This window comes from Mercenaria mercenaria, chromosome 17, assembly GCF_021730395.1.
Source record: "Mercenaria mercenaria strain notata chromosome 17, MADL_Memer_1, whole genome shotgun sequence".
Lineage (NCBI taxonomy): Eukaryota > Metazoa > Mollusca > Bivalvia > Venerida > Veneridae > Mercenaria > Mercenaria mercenaria.
In genome coordinates this window covers 16,899,464-16,918,907 of record NC_069377.1, presented here as the reverse complement: position 1 = coordinate 16,918,907, position 19,444 = coordinate 16,899,464, and the positions used below count along the sequence as shown (strand labels likewise).

The following is a 19,444-nucleotide window of genomic DNA, read 5'->3' as shown; positions in this document are numbered from 1 at the left end:
TATACATGATTAAACAATATCTCCCATTAATATTAACATTTAACACTTCCTTTATTTGTTTACTGTTTTTTTTTTTTACCTTCTATTAAATTTTTAACAAATTTACAAATCACAAAATTAATACAAATTTTATTCATATGCAGGCTGTTCAGTTTGACACCTGACCAAATGTTTCTTGAAAAGCTATGAGACTGCCTGAACGAAAACTATAATAAATAAATAAATATAGAGTCTGCTGACATTCATGATTTGAGTCCCCATTTTGTCGGCTTGTTAGGTATTTACTGTTTCAGCAAAAACAGGCTTTTGAAACCAATCATTGCTTCATCAACAGACAGATTACGACTTGGACGGGTAATATCACTCTTGAAATTTCTGTTACACATGTGTATAAGTGACCAGACTTTGAATAACCTGTCGCGATATTGTCAGTCGGATTAGGCTGATCACGGTTATTTGAGATGATTTTTCGAATTAGCTAGCGAACGTTGAATAGGCATGATTTTGCTAAAACCCTCTACTCGAAGTCGGTCATTGGAGCTCCAGAAATCTTCCACACGAGGTTATGTATTCCGATGATTATCATTACCGAGGAAGAAAGTCTGCATTTCATGTCGTTGTTTCTCCCTGAGCCTCCCAAACATCATCACCCCTTCCGTCCAACTGTTGTTGTTTATGTTGAATTTCTTGCCTGGTATATCCATAAAAAATTTGATTTCATCAGCAATCATTAAAAAAAAAATTGGATCGAACATTGTGTCAAAAATTCTATAAAATCTATTTGAAATTTCAGTCAAATTTGGTTCGCCATCACGAATAGTCCTTAACATACCTCGATAAAATATTACGAGTCAAATTTCTATAATTCATCAACAGTCGTAGGTCTTCCAAAGGGGTGTCACTTTCAGAGTCATTTTCTACTTGTCACGCGTATAAATCCTCTATTTCCGACGAATCGTAGTCACTTGATAAATCATCCGACGAAATATCACTAACATTTACATCTGAATCTGGATCCAGACGTGGAATTTCATAAATATCTTCTGGAGAAAATCCTTCGAATTCACTATCGCTCTCCGCCATTTTGGTACATGTACAAATTTATTTTCTGAAAATGAGTTGGGGATTTCCAAAATTTGCTGTATAAATAGTAATGTTTTGAAAGCGAGACTCGGGCATGATCGTAAAATGAACTTTTCCCAACCGAATTAAACTTTTAAACCAATAAGTTTTCGTGGTTTTCAATCGGAAAAAGACGAATATTAAACAGTGCATTATCCGGGTGGTTTCAGGCGAATCGTTTGAGGACAGCAAGGGTGGATTGAGGCGTTTCGTTGGATAAGTGATAAGGGTGGATTGGGGCGATATGATTGGAAAAGGGTTAAACTTGGCCTTGGAATCATCAAGATAAACATTCTGACAAAGTTTCATGAAGGTAGGGTCATAATATCACAGACATTGCCAAGAGACAAAATTAAAAAGCAGGCACTATATTCAAGGGGTGATTAACCCATTCCCGCTTACCAGCGCCATTATCTATGCCCGCATAGCCGATATCGCCTACCGTCTATAAGCCACAATGAGAGTTATTATCCATGTCCGTTTGCAAGCACCATAGAGCGCCTTCACTTTTGGCAGCCATTAGTTTATACTTTGAAACCACTGACCTCTACAAAAAACTGCTCACATGGCACATGAATATGTTTACTACAATTTCCGGGTGAAAAAACAGGGTGTTCCTATTTAAAGATTAGGCCTAGATCTACGTCCAGTCATATGACCCATAGATCATGCGCGCAGGTGCACGGCCTGAATATTTAACTTCTTCATCTAGGGACATCTATAAAACATAGTGCACAGTACCCGTATATTAGGCCTTAGTTCCCAGATGAAGTGATTTTGTTACTATTTTAAGTATAGGGCAAAATTAGCAGCCAATTAAATTACCCATATCACAAGCGGACAGGTGCGCGACCTTTGACATTGAAGTAGTTCGTCAACAACTGTAAACTTACAAGATAACTTCTCCAACATGTAGAAAGAGAATGAGAACGAGAGAATAGATCGTAAACAGCAATACAGATACCGATGAATAAGATTTTGAAGGGTTTACGTCGGAGTCCGGCATTATAGCCTTGCATCACACACGTCCGAGTCTGTATCTGAGCAAGATGAGGCAGACACTCCAAACGACGAATTTTTATATCACTGAAGGAGTATCTCGGGGTAAAATTCCTTCTCCAATGGCCATTCAAGTGTATGCTAATTTGCATTTGATTAGCAGACTGACTGTCTGGGTATTTACACCGTTACTTGTATTTCTACCATAAAATATAAAAGCACCGGTTCGTAGTTGTATATCTATTTTTGTCTCCCCCATAAAATGGCCGCCAGAGCTAAAAATAGAAAATTCTTGCCCGGCTTTCACAGGTCAAACTGCTGGCTGGATTTCAACGAAACTTCAGAGGAGTGATCAGTACCAACCCTAGTTGTGCATATCGCCAGCAAGTTCCGCTTAGCTGCACAAAATGACCGCCAGAGCTAAAAATAGAAAAAAAAAATTTAAAAAATTCTGCTGGCTGGATTTCATCAAAACTTCATAGGAGTGATCAGTACCAACCCTAGTTGTGCATATCGCTGGCACGTTCTGCTTCACTGCACAAAATGGCCACCAGAGCTAAAAATAGAAAAATCTTGTCTGGTTTTCACAGGTCAAACTGCTGGCTTGATTTCAACAAAACTTCATATGAGTGATCAGTACCAAGCTTAGTTTTGCATATTGCCGACAGTCGTCCCGCTGCACAAAATGGCCACTAGAGGTAAAGGTATACATAGGGGGGAGACATATGTTTTTGTGACAAAAACACCCTAGTTTATAATTTTATTTCCAGGTCCATGACTTCACATGCCACTGTGGTCCAAATCCGCCGGACGACTTTGATGTCACTACTGCCACCCTGTTGGATTACTTCTAGTTGCTGTTCAATGCTGAACTGTTTACTGAGATGGCCCGCAATACTAACAGTTATGCCAGATGGATCAGAGTAATGTTCAAGACCAGTACTGGTCAGATAGTACTGCACATGAGATAAGTGTCTTCATCGGTATGGAAATACTTGTGGGTGTCAACCAACTTCTGGACGCCTGTTGGATTACTTCTAGTTGCTGTTCAATGCTGAACTGTTTACTGAGATGGCCCGCAATACTAACAGTTATGCCAGATGGATCAGAGTAACGTTCAAGACCAGTACTGGTCAGATAGTACTGCACATGAGATAAGTGTCTTCATCGGTATGGAAATACTTGTGGGTGTCAACCAACTTCTGGACATCACTATATATTCGTCAAAGAACTCGTTCATTGGCAACCCTGGCATACAGGAAGTAATGACTGCTAACAGGTAGGTACATGTACCAAATTCATAAATGCAGTAATAACAAGAGCTGTCGGGAGGCCAGCAACGCTCGACTATTCAACATATTTGCCATGAAATAATTTATAGGAAAGATGTCTTCAAATGCATATTTTTACTATACACAAATGATGCTTTTATGTCTGTGTGAAACTTACCATACTTGGTTTATTTACTTGTTTCTTACAGGTACCAGAAGATGAAACAATACATTCACATGCCTGACAGATAAGCCGAGTCTGCCAGGGATCATCCAGACTACGACCATCTTTACAAGGACTTAGGTACGGCCTGTTCTCAACCATGTTCAGGGGGCTCACTAGACTTTAAAAGTAAAGAGTCAATGACCCTTGAGGCCAAAATTTCAAGAGTCAAAATGAAATTCTCAAGAGTCAATGTCCAAATTTCAAGGGTCAACCTGGTGACTGTGAAAGCATTGTACTGTGTTTCATATTACAAACATATGTATGTGAATGTCAAGTGGGAGATTTTGCTTTCCAAAGTGGGAGATTGAATTGTGTTCAAGTGGGAGATTCAATACCGCAGTACTTATGTTCATGGTATTACTCAAAGGATGGAAAGCTTTTGATACATACATAGGTACACTCGAAACCCTTTATAACGCTATTCGATATACCGCGGTATTCGGTATAACGCTGTACTCTCTTGGCTCCGGAATTTACCAAGACCAAAAAAACAAAAATTGGCGCTTGCAGAAGTAATTTATTTTGATCATAACCGTTTATAAAACTACCTGTGTATCTTAACACCTTTTCCATGACAATTGTGACAAAAATAAATAATCGTCTGCTAGCTTATTTGTTTGCATAATGCCTTTGTTAAACTTTGAATACATGTAGGCATGTGTCAATTAGGCAATCAGGATTGTGTCAAAATTAGATTGTTGGCATAACACGTGTGTAACATTCGTCAGTCAACTATCAAACCGTTTTAAGTTTGCATCAATTAAGCGGACGACATGAAAATTTGAGTGAATAAGAAATAAAAAGCATGCCTAAAATGCAGCCGTTTTTCGTAATCATCCCATTCATACATTGGAACTAACAATGATTCGATGCACAGAAAAGCTATACTGAGATTGCTTATGCATATTTTATCCATTTTCTATTTTAACAATTTTTAAAAACTGTCCATGTTTTTTCTCTTTCTTATATTTCTATTTATATTCCACGTTTAAAAACCCCGAGCTATTGTAATTTTCATGACCACGCGCTTCTCACACAGTCTACATGTTTACTTCTGGGATTCAGAATTTTAACTTTCTTTTAGAATCACGACCAAATGGGAAGCTGACACAGTGTTATATTATTTTTTTCATATCCTCCAGTAGCATATATGGTAAATAAATGTCCCGTTTAAACTTTATATGCATATTATTTCTCATACAACATGAAGCAGCGTTCAAAATACGTCTAATGCATTACAGGTGGGTGGGGTATTGCATATACGACCAACCCACGTTATAAATTTAACCCCGCTAGATCGGCGGGTCCTGAACCATGGACCCCAACAACAGCGTTATAAAGGGGTCCCAGTGTACTTGTGTGGCAGTCTTGATTTTAAGTTTGGTGAAGATCGGATGAGAAATGTCTGACTTAGAGTGCGGACAAGAGTAAAAAAGCAGATTTTTCGGTAATTCAAGGGCCATTACTCCAAAATGCCTGGACCGGTTTGGCAAGTTATCGAACTTGCCCAAGGTCTCATTGTCAAACACATTTTGTTTAAGTTTGGTGAAGATCTGGTGAGAAATGTTCAACTTATAGTGCGGACAAGAGTAAAAAGGCCGATTTTTGGAAATTCATGGTTCATACACATTCTTTCAGACAAAATTCCCTGACATTTCCCTGACTTTTCCCTGACATGAAAGCATTTTTCCCTGACTTTTTGGTTCGGTACGATACAAACCAAGTCACCTAGTATGACTTTTGTTATCTTAAAATGTGCACATTTAGTGGTTCAATTTTAAATGAAAAATAGAATGTTGGCCTCCACCACCCCTACAGCCAACCCTTACCTCCTTTTTTGACAAACATTTACATTGTTTAATATTTTGTTTGTTTATTCCAAATCAACTGGATATGGAGCTGGTGATTATACAAAACACATTGGCAAGCAAAATGACATATATTATCATGCATTAAAAAGTAATCAAATACACTGTTTCAAACAAACAAATGTTTTTATGTTATGACCAATAGACAATAAAGCAATTACTTTTGGAAACCTGAACATATTAGCCAAATCGAACTGTTTTTCTGAACATAGCTTTACTAAATTACATTAAAATGGAATTGTCATTCTGATTACCAATTAAAAAGAGTAACATCTATAGGATATATACCATGCAAAACACCTTGGTAGCAAAAGCATGTCTTTAAGGTATTGTAGATAATATTATGTTCAATTTTATATATCGCACATAAAATAAGCCCTGCATAATTAAGTGACAGTAATGTCTGTTGTGCTGATTGCATTTTGAATGTGTGACATTAGAGTGCCGAGTGTTTCAGCTGAGTAAAACATGTTTATGGCACCACTACATTTTCACAAGGAATGTATAATGTCATATATACTTTGGTCTTTTTTTCCAGAACAGGCTGAACCGAAAGATAGTGTCTGTAGTGCCGGCTAAGGATGCATGACACCTTATTTTGCTTTATTTTTGTTTCCTAGTCAATTAATACTTTAAAAATATATGAAACTCACTGCCTTAGGACTGCTACTTTAAATATTAATTTCAATACTTTAAATATATGCAGATCGCTGTAGGTAAACCCCCACCTTTATAATTTTATAAATTTTGAATGTTATATTGAATACTGAATTGATAGAACTGTTAATTCTGAATTAATTACATATTGTAACATTATCGGATTGTGGTGGTATTTGATGCTTTAGAATGGTTGTGCTAAATTATTGTATTAAACTATTTCAGTATCTAGTCGGAATTAACCAAAATGTTCTTATACAGTTGGACACAGCTAGTTGTGTTTGCATTTTCATGTGGAATATTTGAATGGCACTTTTCTGCGTGCTAGTTCATTCATTTCATTATTACAACTTGATGTTGCACGACTCATAGGTACAGTGGTGAAGAGCACATACTTTATGTGTCAAGCCGCCCTATACATAAGCATATAATTTTAAATTATGCTTTAATTGTTGTAAGTGTGATAGCTTTCATGAAAAAGGAAATATTTGAAGAAACTGCCTTAACCTTTACAAATTGTTGCCTAACCAGATCAGAAAATTCCCTGACATTTTCCTGACATTTTCCAAATTTCAAAATTTCCCTGACATTTTGTAAAATTCCCTGACAATTCCCTGACCTTGAAAAAAAAATTTTTTCCCTGACTTTTCCCTGACGCGTATGAACCCTGAAATTCAAGGGCCGTAACTCCAAAATGCCTGGACCAATTTGGCTAGTTATCAAACTTGACCAAGGTCTCATGATCAAACACATTTTGTTTAAGTTTAGTGAAGATTGGATGAGAAATGTTTGACTTGAGTGAGGACAACAGTAAAAAGGCCGATTTTTGGTAATTCAAGGGCCATAACTCCAAAATGCCTGGACCGATTTGGCTGGTTATCGATCTTGGCCGAGGTCTTATGGTCAAACACATTTTGTTTAAGTTTGGTGAAAATCGGATGAGAAATGTTCGACTTTCAGTGTGGACAAGCTTTGTGACAGACACACACACAGACAGACAGACTGGAGTAAATCAATATGTCTCCCACACCACTGTGTGGTGGGAGACATAATGACCCACTATCTTTGACCTTTAAGTGTGACCTTGACCTTTGACACAGGGGCCTGGGTCTTCCACACGACATATTGTTATTTGGAACATATGGGCCAAGTGATTTTGAAATCCCTTGATAAATGGAAGAGTAATGGACAGGACATGAAACTAATGCTCTTTTTAAACCTGTGACCTCCAAGTTTGACCCTGACCTTGTAGCTAGGGACTGGGCCTTAAGCATGACACATTTTCTCATGATAGGGAACATTTCTGCAAAGTAATTCCAAAATCCCTTGAATAGCAGAGCTATGGACTAGCCAAGAAAGAGACCATGTTAACCTCTGACCTTTACCATGGAGCTAGGGGTCTGGGTCTTATGCATGACATGTTGCCTCATTATGGGAAAATTTGTGGTAATTTCAAAATCCCTTGATGAATGGCAGAGTTATCGACCAGACACAAAACAGACCCTATCAACCTTTGAATGTGACCTTGACCTTGAAGCTTGGGGTCTGGGTCCATGACATTCTGTTTCATTATAAGGAACATTTATGCCAAATAATTTCAAAATTCCTTTACGGATAACAGAGTTATGAACTGGACAAGAAACAGACTCTGTTAACCTTTGACCGCTAAGTGTGACCTTGGAGCTAGGAGTCTGGGTCTTGTGAATGACATGTTGTCTCACTATGGAAAACAGTTGTGCCAAGTTATTTCAAAATCCCTTCATGGATGTCAGTGTTATGGATTGGACACAAAGTGTGACTGATGGAAGGATGCAGCCCATTTCTATTTCCCCTCTTTTCTTTGAAAAAGGTGGGGGACAATTATTTAATTTAATTTAAGTTACTTACTTGTTTGACATACACCATCTACAGCAGTGTTGTCAGTGGAACATTTACATTTGACTGACATAGTATCACATTCACTCTTAGCATCAAGATTTGAGCATGAGGTTGGGTCGCTGCTGTCACAGGTGAATCCATTGATGACTGAAATAAAAATCATCACCTGCTTGCAAAGCAGAATTATACTGTTAATATATGTGTGTAGTTTGGGTCAGGGTTCCCACAAAGCAGAGAAAATAAAATTCCCTGACTTTTACTGACCAAATTCCAATTTTCCCTGACCAAAACAACAATTCACGTTACAAGTGCGACATAATAAAGCGCTTTGATGATACTGATTTATCAAGGGAAGTTTCCCTGACAAAAACTTCCGCTTTCCGAGACAGGTAACTGGTCATCTATTGGTAAATGTTGGCCACCATTTTCCCTATCAGCCAACACTTACCACCTTTCTTGTTATAATGGTAACTTAAGGGTATTAACGCTATAAAAAAAGTTTGTTCCAGTTTAACAAACCACTACATTATTTTAGTGCGATGTAACAGACAATAAGAAAGGTTCATACTACCCTTACAGAAGAAAAAGGCCTGCTGCGTACTCTTGCTGTGTACATACAGCGTATATGATGCGTACATGATGTGTACTAAAATCAAGGGCTTTAAATAGTACGCAGGATATACACCGCACATACACCGATAGTACGTTTGTAGTACACTTTTGACATGCAAATGAGCTCTGCCGCGTACTACTTGCTGCGTACATGCTGTGGACTACATAGTACACAGGATGTACGCTGGAGGAATTTAGTATGCGGGAAATAGTACACAGCATGTACGCGGCACATACACTTTTCACATGCAAATGAGCCTGCGGTGTACTACCCCTGCGGCGTACATGCTGTGTACTCTTGCGGCGTACATGCTGTGTACTACTGCGGCGTACATGCTGTGTACTCCTGCGGCGTACATGTGGTGTACTCCTGGCCAGAGTCCTGCGGCGTACATGCTGTGTACTCCTGCTGCATACATGCTGTGTACTCCTGTGGCGAAACTGCTGTGATAATGTAAATTCCTTACCCACCAACTTTCGTATGGAAATGCTGATCATTTGGACAGAAAAAAAACCAGAAAAAAGATGTGACATGCATCAATAAGTATTTACCCTTACCAAAATAATGTAGATTGATGTTATCAAATAAATTAGTATGCTTTTCTTCATCCACTTTTCAATGAAATAAATCAATTTTTGTACCATGTAATTTGGTAAACATTTGAAGAAAATGGCGTAACTGCATCAAGGGGAAACAACTTTAATGCAACTAAATATAAGTGTTGTGATTTATTATAGACAATGTGTGCGTAGTATGTATTTATTTTGATTAAAATCCATCTGAGAACAATCTAGGACTGGAATTATATAAGCATTTATACACTTTTACGTCCGTAAAAAGTAGCGCACCAAAAAATTTTGGATTGATTTTTTCCAATGGGGCGAGCGCAATTAGCCAAAAACGTTATGAAAATATACGAGCGGCAAATCCGATGAACAACTTTTTAATTTGGTGAGGCCTTAATGAGTTAACATAATGAGCATTAAAGCCTTTATAAAACATGATAGAATGGTGTTTTGCTTAAGAGTATTCAAATAACAGTGAGAGCTATTAATTCTTCTCATTCGGGCGCTGTTGAGGCATTATCTTGGTAATTATTTCATGTATTACAAAATGTAATGCAACAAAGTTCAAATAAGGCTTTTCAATTATCCAAGTTAGAAAGCTCCAGGATTAATTCAAAATGAAAAAGAATATATTTTTACACTGCATGCAAGGTGCAGCTCAGAAATCACCAAGATGTAAGCTTCACAAATGAACATTGCAAATAGTTTGGCAAATTTTCATTGTTCAGAATACCAGTTATCTGAACTACTCTATGCTATGAAGATAAAAGTTACTCGGAAATCAAGTTCTTGCTTCCAAGAAAAAAAAAAAATGTACAAATCCTTCCTGCATGAAGTGTACTTCAGACTTTTACCTAAAAAAATTCAAAGTATAAACACCAAAAGAAAATTAACAAGTCCCTCCCGCGTATATGAAGTTTACTTCAGACTTTAACTTATAAAAAAAGACAAAGTATAAATGCCAAAAGAAATTGTACAAGTCTTTTCCGCGTATATGAAGTGTACTGCACAAATTTCAAAGTATCTGCGGTGTACATGCAGTGTACTATTTTCTTGTACAAGTCCCTCCTGCGTACATGCAGTGTACTCCTTAAATTTTCAGAGTCTGTGCTGCGTACTTGAAGTGTACTAGTGACCTCCTGCGTACATGCTGTGTACTCGTCGAAATAGTACGCGGCATGTACGCAGCATGCGGTGTATGTAAAATGTACTCCTCTGGCGTACTACTGTGTTTGCGGCATATACACAGCAAATACGCAGCATGTACGCCACAGAGGCTTGCTTCTGTAAGGGTATTAAACTGAAAGACTATTATAATCAAGTTTTGGATTTCACTACTGTGTCAGTTAAAACAAATGTACGACAGTCTGTGAAAAATTTGCCCTTATACGTACATTACTTATAGAAAATGGCATTTTTCACTTAATTTATAGGGGTAATCCGCTTGTAGACTTTATAGCACATATGAGTTGCAATATTTAGAAGTTGTTCTGTCTTTGTACATTACCGTAGTTGAGTTTGCATTGTACAAATAATAATTAAAGATTTGACATAAAATCATTTAAAGCAGAAATACCGGTTTATTTTCAAAAGTTGAAAATTCCTGAACTCAGTTCACCACACCAAATAGTATTCAGCTTAAATACCTCAACATCTCAAAATTAAATCACTGAAAATGTGTACACATGTCTTACTTTATACGTTTTTATTATGTTGATTTACTTTTCCTGTTGGTGCATACTTTACTTACACCCTTTAGGCCAGCATTTTTTTATTTTCTGGTTTACGGGAGATTTTTCAAAAAATTTGGGTCGGGGGAGGGGGGCGACAAATAAAAATAAAAATCCCAATTTTGAGCAGTCGACCAAATAAATAAAAATTAAATATCCAAAAGGATACAATTTTTTTATTTTTTGTACACCACAGAAAACAAAAGCTTGCAAGCTTAAATTGCATATACACTCACAAATGAACTATTCTGAACTAGTTTATATCTCATCATCTCAGTATACTGTTGTTTTCTTTATGTATAGCTTGAATGAATAATGACATTCAAAGTCACAAAGGATATGACTTGTATTACTTGTGTTTTTGTATGTATCTATTTTGTAGTAAAAATAGACCTGTAGAAACATTTTTCATAATAAAATATACAGATCATAAGAACATTGCATAAAGTTTATTATATAAACATGAAATTGAATAAAAACTGCTATTAAAGTGGGGATATGCAATGACTACTTTAGGTCTGCATCCTGCATACATGCATATTAATTGGCCGGAGATGCAAAGTTTAAGACAAGCATTGACAGAAAGCAAAAATTACGAATTGATAAATATTATACACACTGGCTTTAAAATTAAATGGATTTGGTTAAGTTTCAGTAGCTTATATATTGTTTTATATTTTGCCAACTGTCAGTGCCACCTATATTGTATGACAGGCCGAAACAATCTGAATTTTGGTTCAGCTAAAATGTGTACAAAATAACAGCCTTATCGGCTGATGTTCAAACAACAGTATTGGAGATTTATAAGACTCTTCACTGAGATGGGACTTGGACTTACTCAGTAAGTTATGAGTCCGAAAAAACATTTATTACTGAATATGTCATTATGTATTCCTCAGTGTCAAAGGCACATGTGGTATATAGTGTCTAAATGTTTGTCCCAAACATACTTTCAAAGGGTCTTCTTACAGATTTTATCGGTATACTTCAAGTGAACATGACAATATTGCTGGGAGTTTCATGTTTGATAATTATCTTTAGAGTTACAGTACCTGGCTAGAACTTTAGTCAAACTAATTTGACGTGATCTTAGGAAATATTGAGCTAATCTTTTCGTATGGGCAATATCTCCACTCGGATTAGATTGCCCATCACAAATATTAAACAACCATACCATTAATCTGACTGTCCAATTATTTTGACTAGTTTCAGTTTTTTATCACATGTATCATTGTCAAGCATATGTAAGACATGTGTCATTTTCCACTGAAATTGCACTTTGTTTTTGAACAGAACTACTGAAAATTGTGGTATTAGTTATTTTTTCTTCTCTAACCCTCAAGACTTCAAAGTAAAAAATTTAAAAATACATGTTTAGCAAGTTGATACTCACTTTTGCTCTTCCATTTTGCCATTTCTTTGGTTTCTTTCCTTTTTATCAATTGTGGTATTTTTCTGACAGTCCCACATGAATTTGATTGTTGTCCAATCATAAAATACAGACAACAAATCTCGTACATGTGATACGCCAGATTTTTCAACACCTGGACAGCATTGTGAAGGTCATTTTTCGTTATTCCTAATGTTGAGCTTCAGGTGCAGTAATTTCTACTCAGATCCAGTTTGTTTACAATACTTGTTATCTCTGCCAACTTATTCTAAAGATTATTGTCTGTTAACTTGTATATTTTTCCTATTTAATTTCACACAATTTACATTCACGGAGGTGGCCATTTTTCATGCGTCTACTGTTCTTGATAAAAAACCTCTACCTTACAGTTAAACTTTTATTTTTGGCAGCAGCAATTATGGACGGTCGGCGGGTAAAATGAAAATAAAAGTACTGAAAATGACTTTTCTTTTTATTTTGTTTTGTCAAAAAATAGGGTCGGCGCTCCCGTAAACCAGAAAATTAAAAAATGCTGGCCTTATATGTACAACAGTAGTACTGTTTTGATTTCTGTTTGTTGGTTTAACTTTCCATTTCTAATTGCTCAATATTTAATTCGATGGTGAAGCTATGATACTTCGTATGTCCTAATTTCCACCCGAAGTATGTAATTTGTTTGCATCTTTTCTACCAGTCTTTTTCTGTTAGCTGAATTCTAAAGCCTACTGGAAGGCACCTTATTTCCTCTACTGCAGTATAACAGAATGAACTGATATCTGTCAATGATGAATCAGGGCTCTCGTTTGCTTTTTGGAACTGGGGCCAGGGTCCATGCAAAGGGGGGAATTTCGCATGATTTTTAAAAAAAATCTTTGGAGGGGGAATTTCAAACGCGAAAAGAAATGCAAACAAATACAAACATTCTTTTCAACTTTACTGACCCAAACCTGAATTCTGTTAATTATAAACTATGCTGTATGAATTCTGCCAATTATAAACAACCTTATTCAGTCATCACACTTGATATTTTTTTCTCTGAGCCACTGCATTTTCGGAAACAATAAAATTTTAAGGCCAACAAGTCAGCTGCAAAGCGCTTAGCACTGACGTTCTTGTAAGACTTCCAAAGTACTTAGAGCACTCAAGAAATTATTTTTTTAAATCTTTCTACCTTTTAAAAATCTATTTAAAGATATCTAGTTTTGTTAACTTATAATTTTTATAAACATTTGCCATTTAATAAAAGGGGTTTTGAAGAATTTTTCTTAAACAGATCTCATTTTAACTTGTCTTATTTTGCACATTTCCTAAAGGTGGGTTGGGTTTGACACCTTTAAAAGTTTTATTCTTGAAAAATGCTCCAAAATAAGAGCTGCTTTTGCAACAGCAGGGTTCCCACCAGACTTTTGGGGAGGGGGGTTTTATACCCCCTAGGTCATCAAACTGGGGTGGAACTTCAAAAGTTGGGGGTTTTGATATTTCGAACTTTATTTATACTATAGACTATATTATAAAATTTAAAGTCTTGGTGCAAAACTAGTTTATTTCATACTTTATCCATAACAGTTTTGCACAAAACTCTAGCATTAATGTTGACTTGTATTAGATCTATTACAGTGTATTAAAATAAAATAAAACTAAGTCTAATATCAGAAATATTTTATTAGAGCTACTTTTATTTTGTTTACATGCTATGCAATTACCGTTATTTGTTGCCCTAATATCAGTCTTTGATATTAAAGATTCAGACGTAGGCTGTTGACATCGCCTGCCCTCCCTGTTTATCAAATAAACAGTTTGTTTAGTTTGGTTCATTTTTCTTGCATTATGCAGACAGCAATCGAATACGTCACTAAAAAATTACCAAGTGCTAGACTGTCGCTATAATTTTCTACTGATAACTTGCACGTTAAATATTTTACACGGAACCTGTCGAGTAACACCCGACCTGCTAAAAATAGACACTGGAATTCCACAAACTGTTCATTTTTCAGCTACTTTCGGGTTGATTGCATTGTAAGTTCGCTGTTATTTTGATCTAGAACAATTTAGCATCTTGTTGTCGGCAATTTGGTTGTGTGAAAATACATACTGGAGCAATTTTCTGTACGTTTCAGATAGAAATTTATACGTGAAAAAGTACATATTTATGTGAATGGGAACCCTGAACAGTTATCATATTTTCTTGAATGCAGACTTTTTATTGACTTATTATAAAAGAGCACTAGAAACTCTTGTTGGAAATGACAGAAATCTCCGAAAATCGCGGTCGCAAAAACTTGTGACATATATGGAAAACGAAAGTTAGAATTTAATTCTTGATAAAAGGTATGTTTAATTTCTTTTCTATCATCACAGCTGTTCAATACTTACAATTTCTGCTTATTCGAAGCATTTTTTCCCCAAACTAAGCCTGGGCAGTAATAAACAAGAGCTGTCTCCATAGGATGACACATGCCTCCAATGGCACTTTGAATGAATAGTTATGGCCGATGTTAGAGTTTAGGACCTTTGACCTACGGAGCTGGGTCTTGCATGCGACACGTCGTCTTACTGTGTCACACATTCATGCGTAGTTATTTTAAAATCCATGCATGAATGACAAAGATATGGACAGGACACGCCCATCAATGCACTATCATGAAAAATGACCTTTAACATCTAAGTGTCACCTTGACCTTTGAGCTACGGACCTGGGTCTTACGTGTGACACGTCGTCTTACTGTGGTACACATTCATGCCAAGTTATTTGAAAATCCATCCATGGATGACAAAGATATGGACCGGACACACCCATCAATGCACTATCCTTTAACGTCTAAGTGTGACCTTGACCTTTGAGCTACGGACCTGGATCTTGCGCGCAACACGTTGTCTTACTGTGGTACACATTCATGCCAAGTTATTTGAAAATCCATCCATGGATGACAAAGATATGGACAGGACACGCCCATCAATGCACTATCCTTTATCGTCTAAGTGTGACCTTGACCTTTGAGCTACGGACCTGGGTCTTGCACGCGACACGTCGTCTTACTGTGGTACACATTCATGCCAAGTTATTTGAAAATCCATCCATCAATGACAAAGATATGGACCGGACACGCCAATCAATGCACTATCCTTTAATGTCCAAGTGTGACCTTGACCTTTGAGCTACGGACCTGGGTCTTGCGCGCGACACGTCGTCTTACTGTGGTACACATTCATGCCAAGTTATTTGAAAATCCATCCATCAGTGTGCGACATTAACTTTTTAACACCGTAGCCAATGGGGCTACGGACTTCCAATTTTTTGTAGCCTGACAGAATTTTTCGTAGCCCCACTAATTTTTCGCTCAAGAATGAACAAGACTTTCATTCTAGTAATATTTAATTTCTTTCAATATACTGCTGTAGGTTGGTGAATATTGATATATTTCAGAAATTTGTATGAGGTTTTCAGAATTGATTTCAAAATCTGAAACAGTGTTCACAAAATTGTGCAGAAAGTCAAAGACACAGAGTCATGAAAAGAGATCTAAACAGCTTTGTAGACATGGTAGACAAGAAATAGCTTGGCAGTAGACTGACCAGGGGTCTCGCTAGGCCCATTAAGGCATTATTTTTTTGGGGGAAGTCAATTATCCCTCATTTTACCATACACATTTATACCGAGTCACCACTTGTGTGAACAGTTTCTCATTCGAATAAAACTGAACAGGCTGGTAACATTGCCCGATCGGGCTTTAGACATAAAAACTAATGTTTCTTGAAAAATAATGAAGATATTTCTTTCAAACTTGGTCCATTTATTAAGCATAACATATGATGCATACTGTGGCAGAAATAACTTTGTTGCCTTCAGTTTTGTTAGAATTACTTCCCCTTTTCAGATTTTTATGATGCATAATTTTTGAAGTCCAAAAAAAATATGTTTTAATAAAATGTTTAAAACAGAAAAGGGTTCAATGGGTTTCTATTGCTCAAAACTTGTGTGCCAATACCTTTATTCTATGTATTTAAGGTTAATACTTTGTTTCTAGTGCAAATGTATGAACAATTTTTTTACAACTAACATTTTTCTATAATGTTGTTAGTAAAATCACAGTAAAAAGTATACATTCATGTACTAGCGCAATAATTTAGAGCATTAGAAAGCCACTGAACTCTTTTTTGTTTTAAACTTAGCATTAGAACATGTCTTTTTTGGACCTCAAAAATTATGCGTCATAAAAATCTGAAAAGGGGAAATAATTCTACCCAAACTGAAGGCAACCAAGTTATTTTTATTTTAATTTGTGTCATATGAAAAATGCTTAATAAATGGACAAAGTTTGAATGAAATATATTTACTATTTTTCAAGAAATATTAGTTTTTATGTCGAAAGCCCGATCGGGCAATGTTACCAGCCTGCTGAAATTAAACTGTGTCAAACCTAGAAATACATACCGGTATTCAAATCAATTCATCCATCAAAGTTAGTTTTACGAAGTTAATACTTTACATGTCGTTCTTTTACCATGGATACTAAATAACTGTTTCTATAATTCCAATTAATCGCATATGTAATTGACAATTCTTAAGAGAACGACTCGCACGTGTTGACAATTATATGCTTAGTGTCAAAGACGTAACTGCGGCGCTGATTGGCCTATTACAATTGCCTCTGGTGAAACCGATAATTTGATTTGCTTTCACACTTCTCGCGAAAATCTCACAAGTACCTGAAGTAGGCGGAGCTTAAATTATGCTATCGGCGAGTGTGTATGTGTATTCAACGCACATTATGACATGGTGCAAATTGTCAAAAGATTAGCGGGTGCGCATCCAAAAAAAAATTCGGGCGACTTGAATTCGCTTTGAGATTGGATTTGAGCGAAGTTTGAAGCTTCAAAGCAACTATTTGCTCCCACGTTTGCATTGATCTTTTTGGTAAATTTATTCCTCAGAATTTTTCATAGCCCAACGGGCTACGGTCTGCCGGTTTTCTGTCGCCCGAGCCGAATTTTCGTAGCCATTGGCGATCGGGCTACCGTTAATGTCGCACACTGATCCATCGATGACAAAGATATGGACCGGACACGAAAATTGCGGACAGACTGACAGACGGTTCAAAAACTATATGCCTCCCTTCGGGGGCATAAAAATTGCTAAAAATCGATCGTAACCAGCCCACCACTCATATAATCCTTTAAAGCACACAAAATAATTATTATAATTATCCAATTTGTTAGTCAGTAATCTAATTATTGCCAATTGACTGCCTTATCAAATAAGATTGTTGCAAATTGGCCCCCTCCTTTCAATACTGGATGTTGTTTTTATCAGTTATGTCTACACAGATTATCTTCGATTTTTCACACCTTTTTTGGTCCGTAAACACTTCTAAACAGGTAAAATACAGTTTTGCAGATAGACATAGCTTCAGGCCATTCTTGACAGCTAGAAATTTTTGGAGCAACATTTATTTTTTGTAGCAAAATGGCTTTAGTTGATCGACAGCGAAAACCTACCTGTTATTTTTACGGAACAACTTGCGCTAAACTCCGGATTGGACCGCGGTAAGTATAAAGTGCCGTTTACGGTACACGGCGCATAACAGTCGATTATATCCCTAATTTTTTTTTTCAAGGAGGGAATTTTTTTGAAATAGGGGGAAAAAAACATATTATTTTGAGGGGGGAATGGGGCCAATATTCGGCCCCAAATTTTGCAAAACGAGAGCCCTGTGTATAAACGATATTTAAGAAATAATGTATCTCATTTAGTGATTTGTCGCTGAATAAATCATTGTCTGGAGTTTAGATGCGAAGGAATTATATCACGAGGGCGCAGCCGGAGTGATATAATAATACGCATCTGAACGACAATGATTTTATTCAAGAGCAAATCACTAAATGAGATATATTATTTCGATTCTAACACGTTAACAAGGGCTTTACAGTACACCCTTGACGGCATTTATTAAATATTTGTCCGTTTTCAATTGGTTTCTTTTGCAGCGCGCCGCTATGACGTAATAATTGTGACGTCAGAACAGTGAATTGTTGTAAAATAATTCACTGTTTTTAGCCTTCTTTCTTTTACAGGACTAGAAATGTGTCCATGGGACACAGATGCCCCCAATACATGAACAAGAGTGCCAGAATGTCACAATATACGCCCGTCACAGCAAATTTCTTTACTCTAGCACCTGTATTTGCAAATGGAATTTTAATTTTGTGGTTGTTTAGTAATCATTGTAAGTCTTTTGTTTTTCTAAGTCCACAAAAAAACTCCTTACCAGGTAGAGATACCTTAAAATACACCTAAAATTTGAAAGTAACATCTATGTTGTACCACAGAAAAGTGGTCTTGTTTTTTCCCTACGGTCAATTATAAAAGAAGTTACAATATAAGTTATTTATAGTAACAACTAAGGGAAGGTAATCTTAAAAAAAAAAAAAAAAAAAAAAAAAAAAAATTGTAAGTCCACACAAAAATCTTTACCAGGTAGAGATTGGTCAAAACACACCTCATAATTGGATGTAGCATGCATGTTGTGCTACAGAAAAGTGGTCTCGATTTTTCCCTACGACTAGTAATGAAAAAGTTACAATATAAGCTATTTATAGTAACAACAAAGGAACCAAGGGAAGTAATTCTAAAAAGGGAACTGCGCATGACACTTCCTCTCATGATGGTGTATAATTGTGCCAAGTTACATCAAAATCCCTCCATGCATGAAGAAGAAATGCTTCGGACAAAGTCATTCTTGTATCTGACCTTTGGCCTCTAAGTGTGACCTTGACCTTAGACCTAGGGACCTGGTTCTTGCGCATGACACTCCGTCTCGTGGTGGTGAACATTTGTGCCAAGTTATATCAAAATCCCTCTATGCATGAAGAAGAAATGCTCCGGACAAGGTTTTCATTCTTGTATCCTTTGAAGTCTAAGTGTGACCTTGACCTTAGACCTAGGGACCTGGTTCTTGCGCATGACACTCCGCCTCGTGGTGGTGAACATTTGTGCCAAGTTATATCAAAATCCCTCTATGCATGAAGAAGATATGCTCCGGACAAAGTTTTCTTTCTTGTGTCCTTTGACCTCTAAGTGTCACCTTGACCTTAGACCTAGGGACCTGGTTCTTATGCATGACACT

The 19,444-nt window shown here is 36.6% G+C and overlaps 1 protein-coding gene across 8 annotated transcripts in view; it reads right to left on the bottom strand.

Moving 5' to 3' along the window:
• LOC123536495 (fibropellin-1-like) overlaps window positions 1–19,444 on the bottom strand; it is a 270,748-nt gene that overhangs the window by 120,125 nt on the left and 131,179 nt on the right. For 6 of the 8 annotated variants that reach the window (XM_045319702.2, XM_053529202.1, XM_045319707.2 and 3 more), the window contains one exon: window positions 8,031–8,168. The exons of the other annotated variants lie outside the window; for them this stretch is intronic. In XM_045319702.2, coding sequence (XP_045175637.2) covers window positions 8,031–8,168 — 138 coding nt within the window. The remainder of the gene's footprint in view (window positions 1–8,030; window positions 8,169–19,444) is intronic. 8 annotated transcript variants of the gene reach the window in all.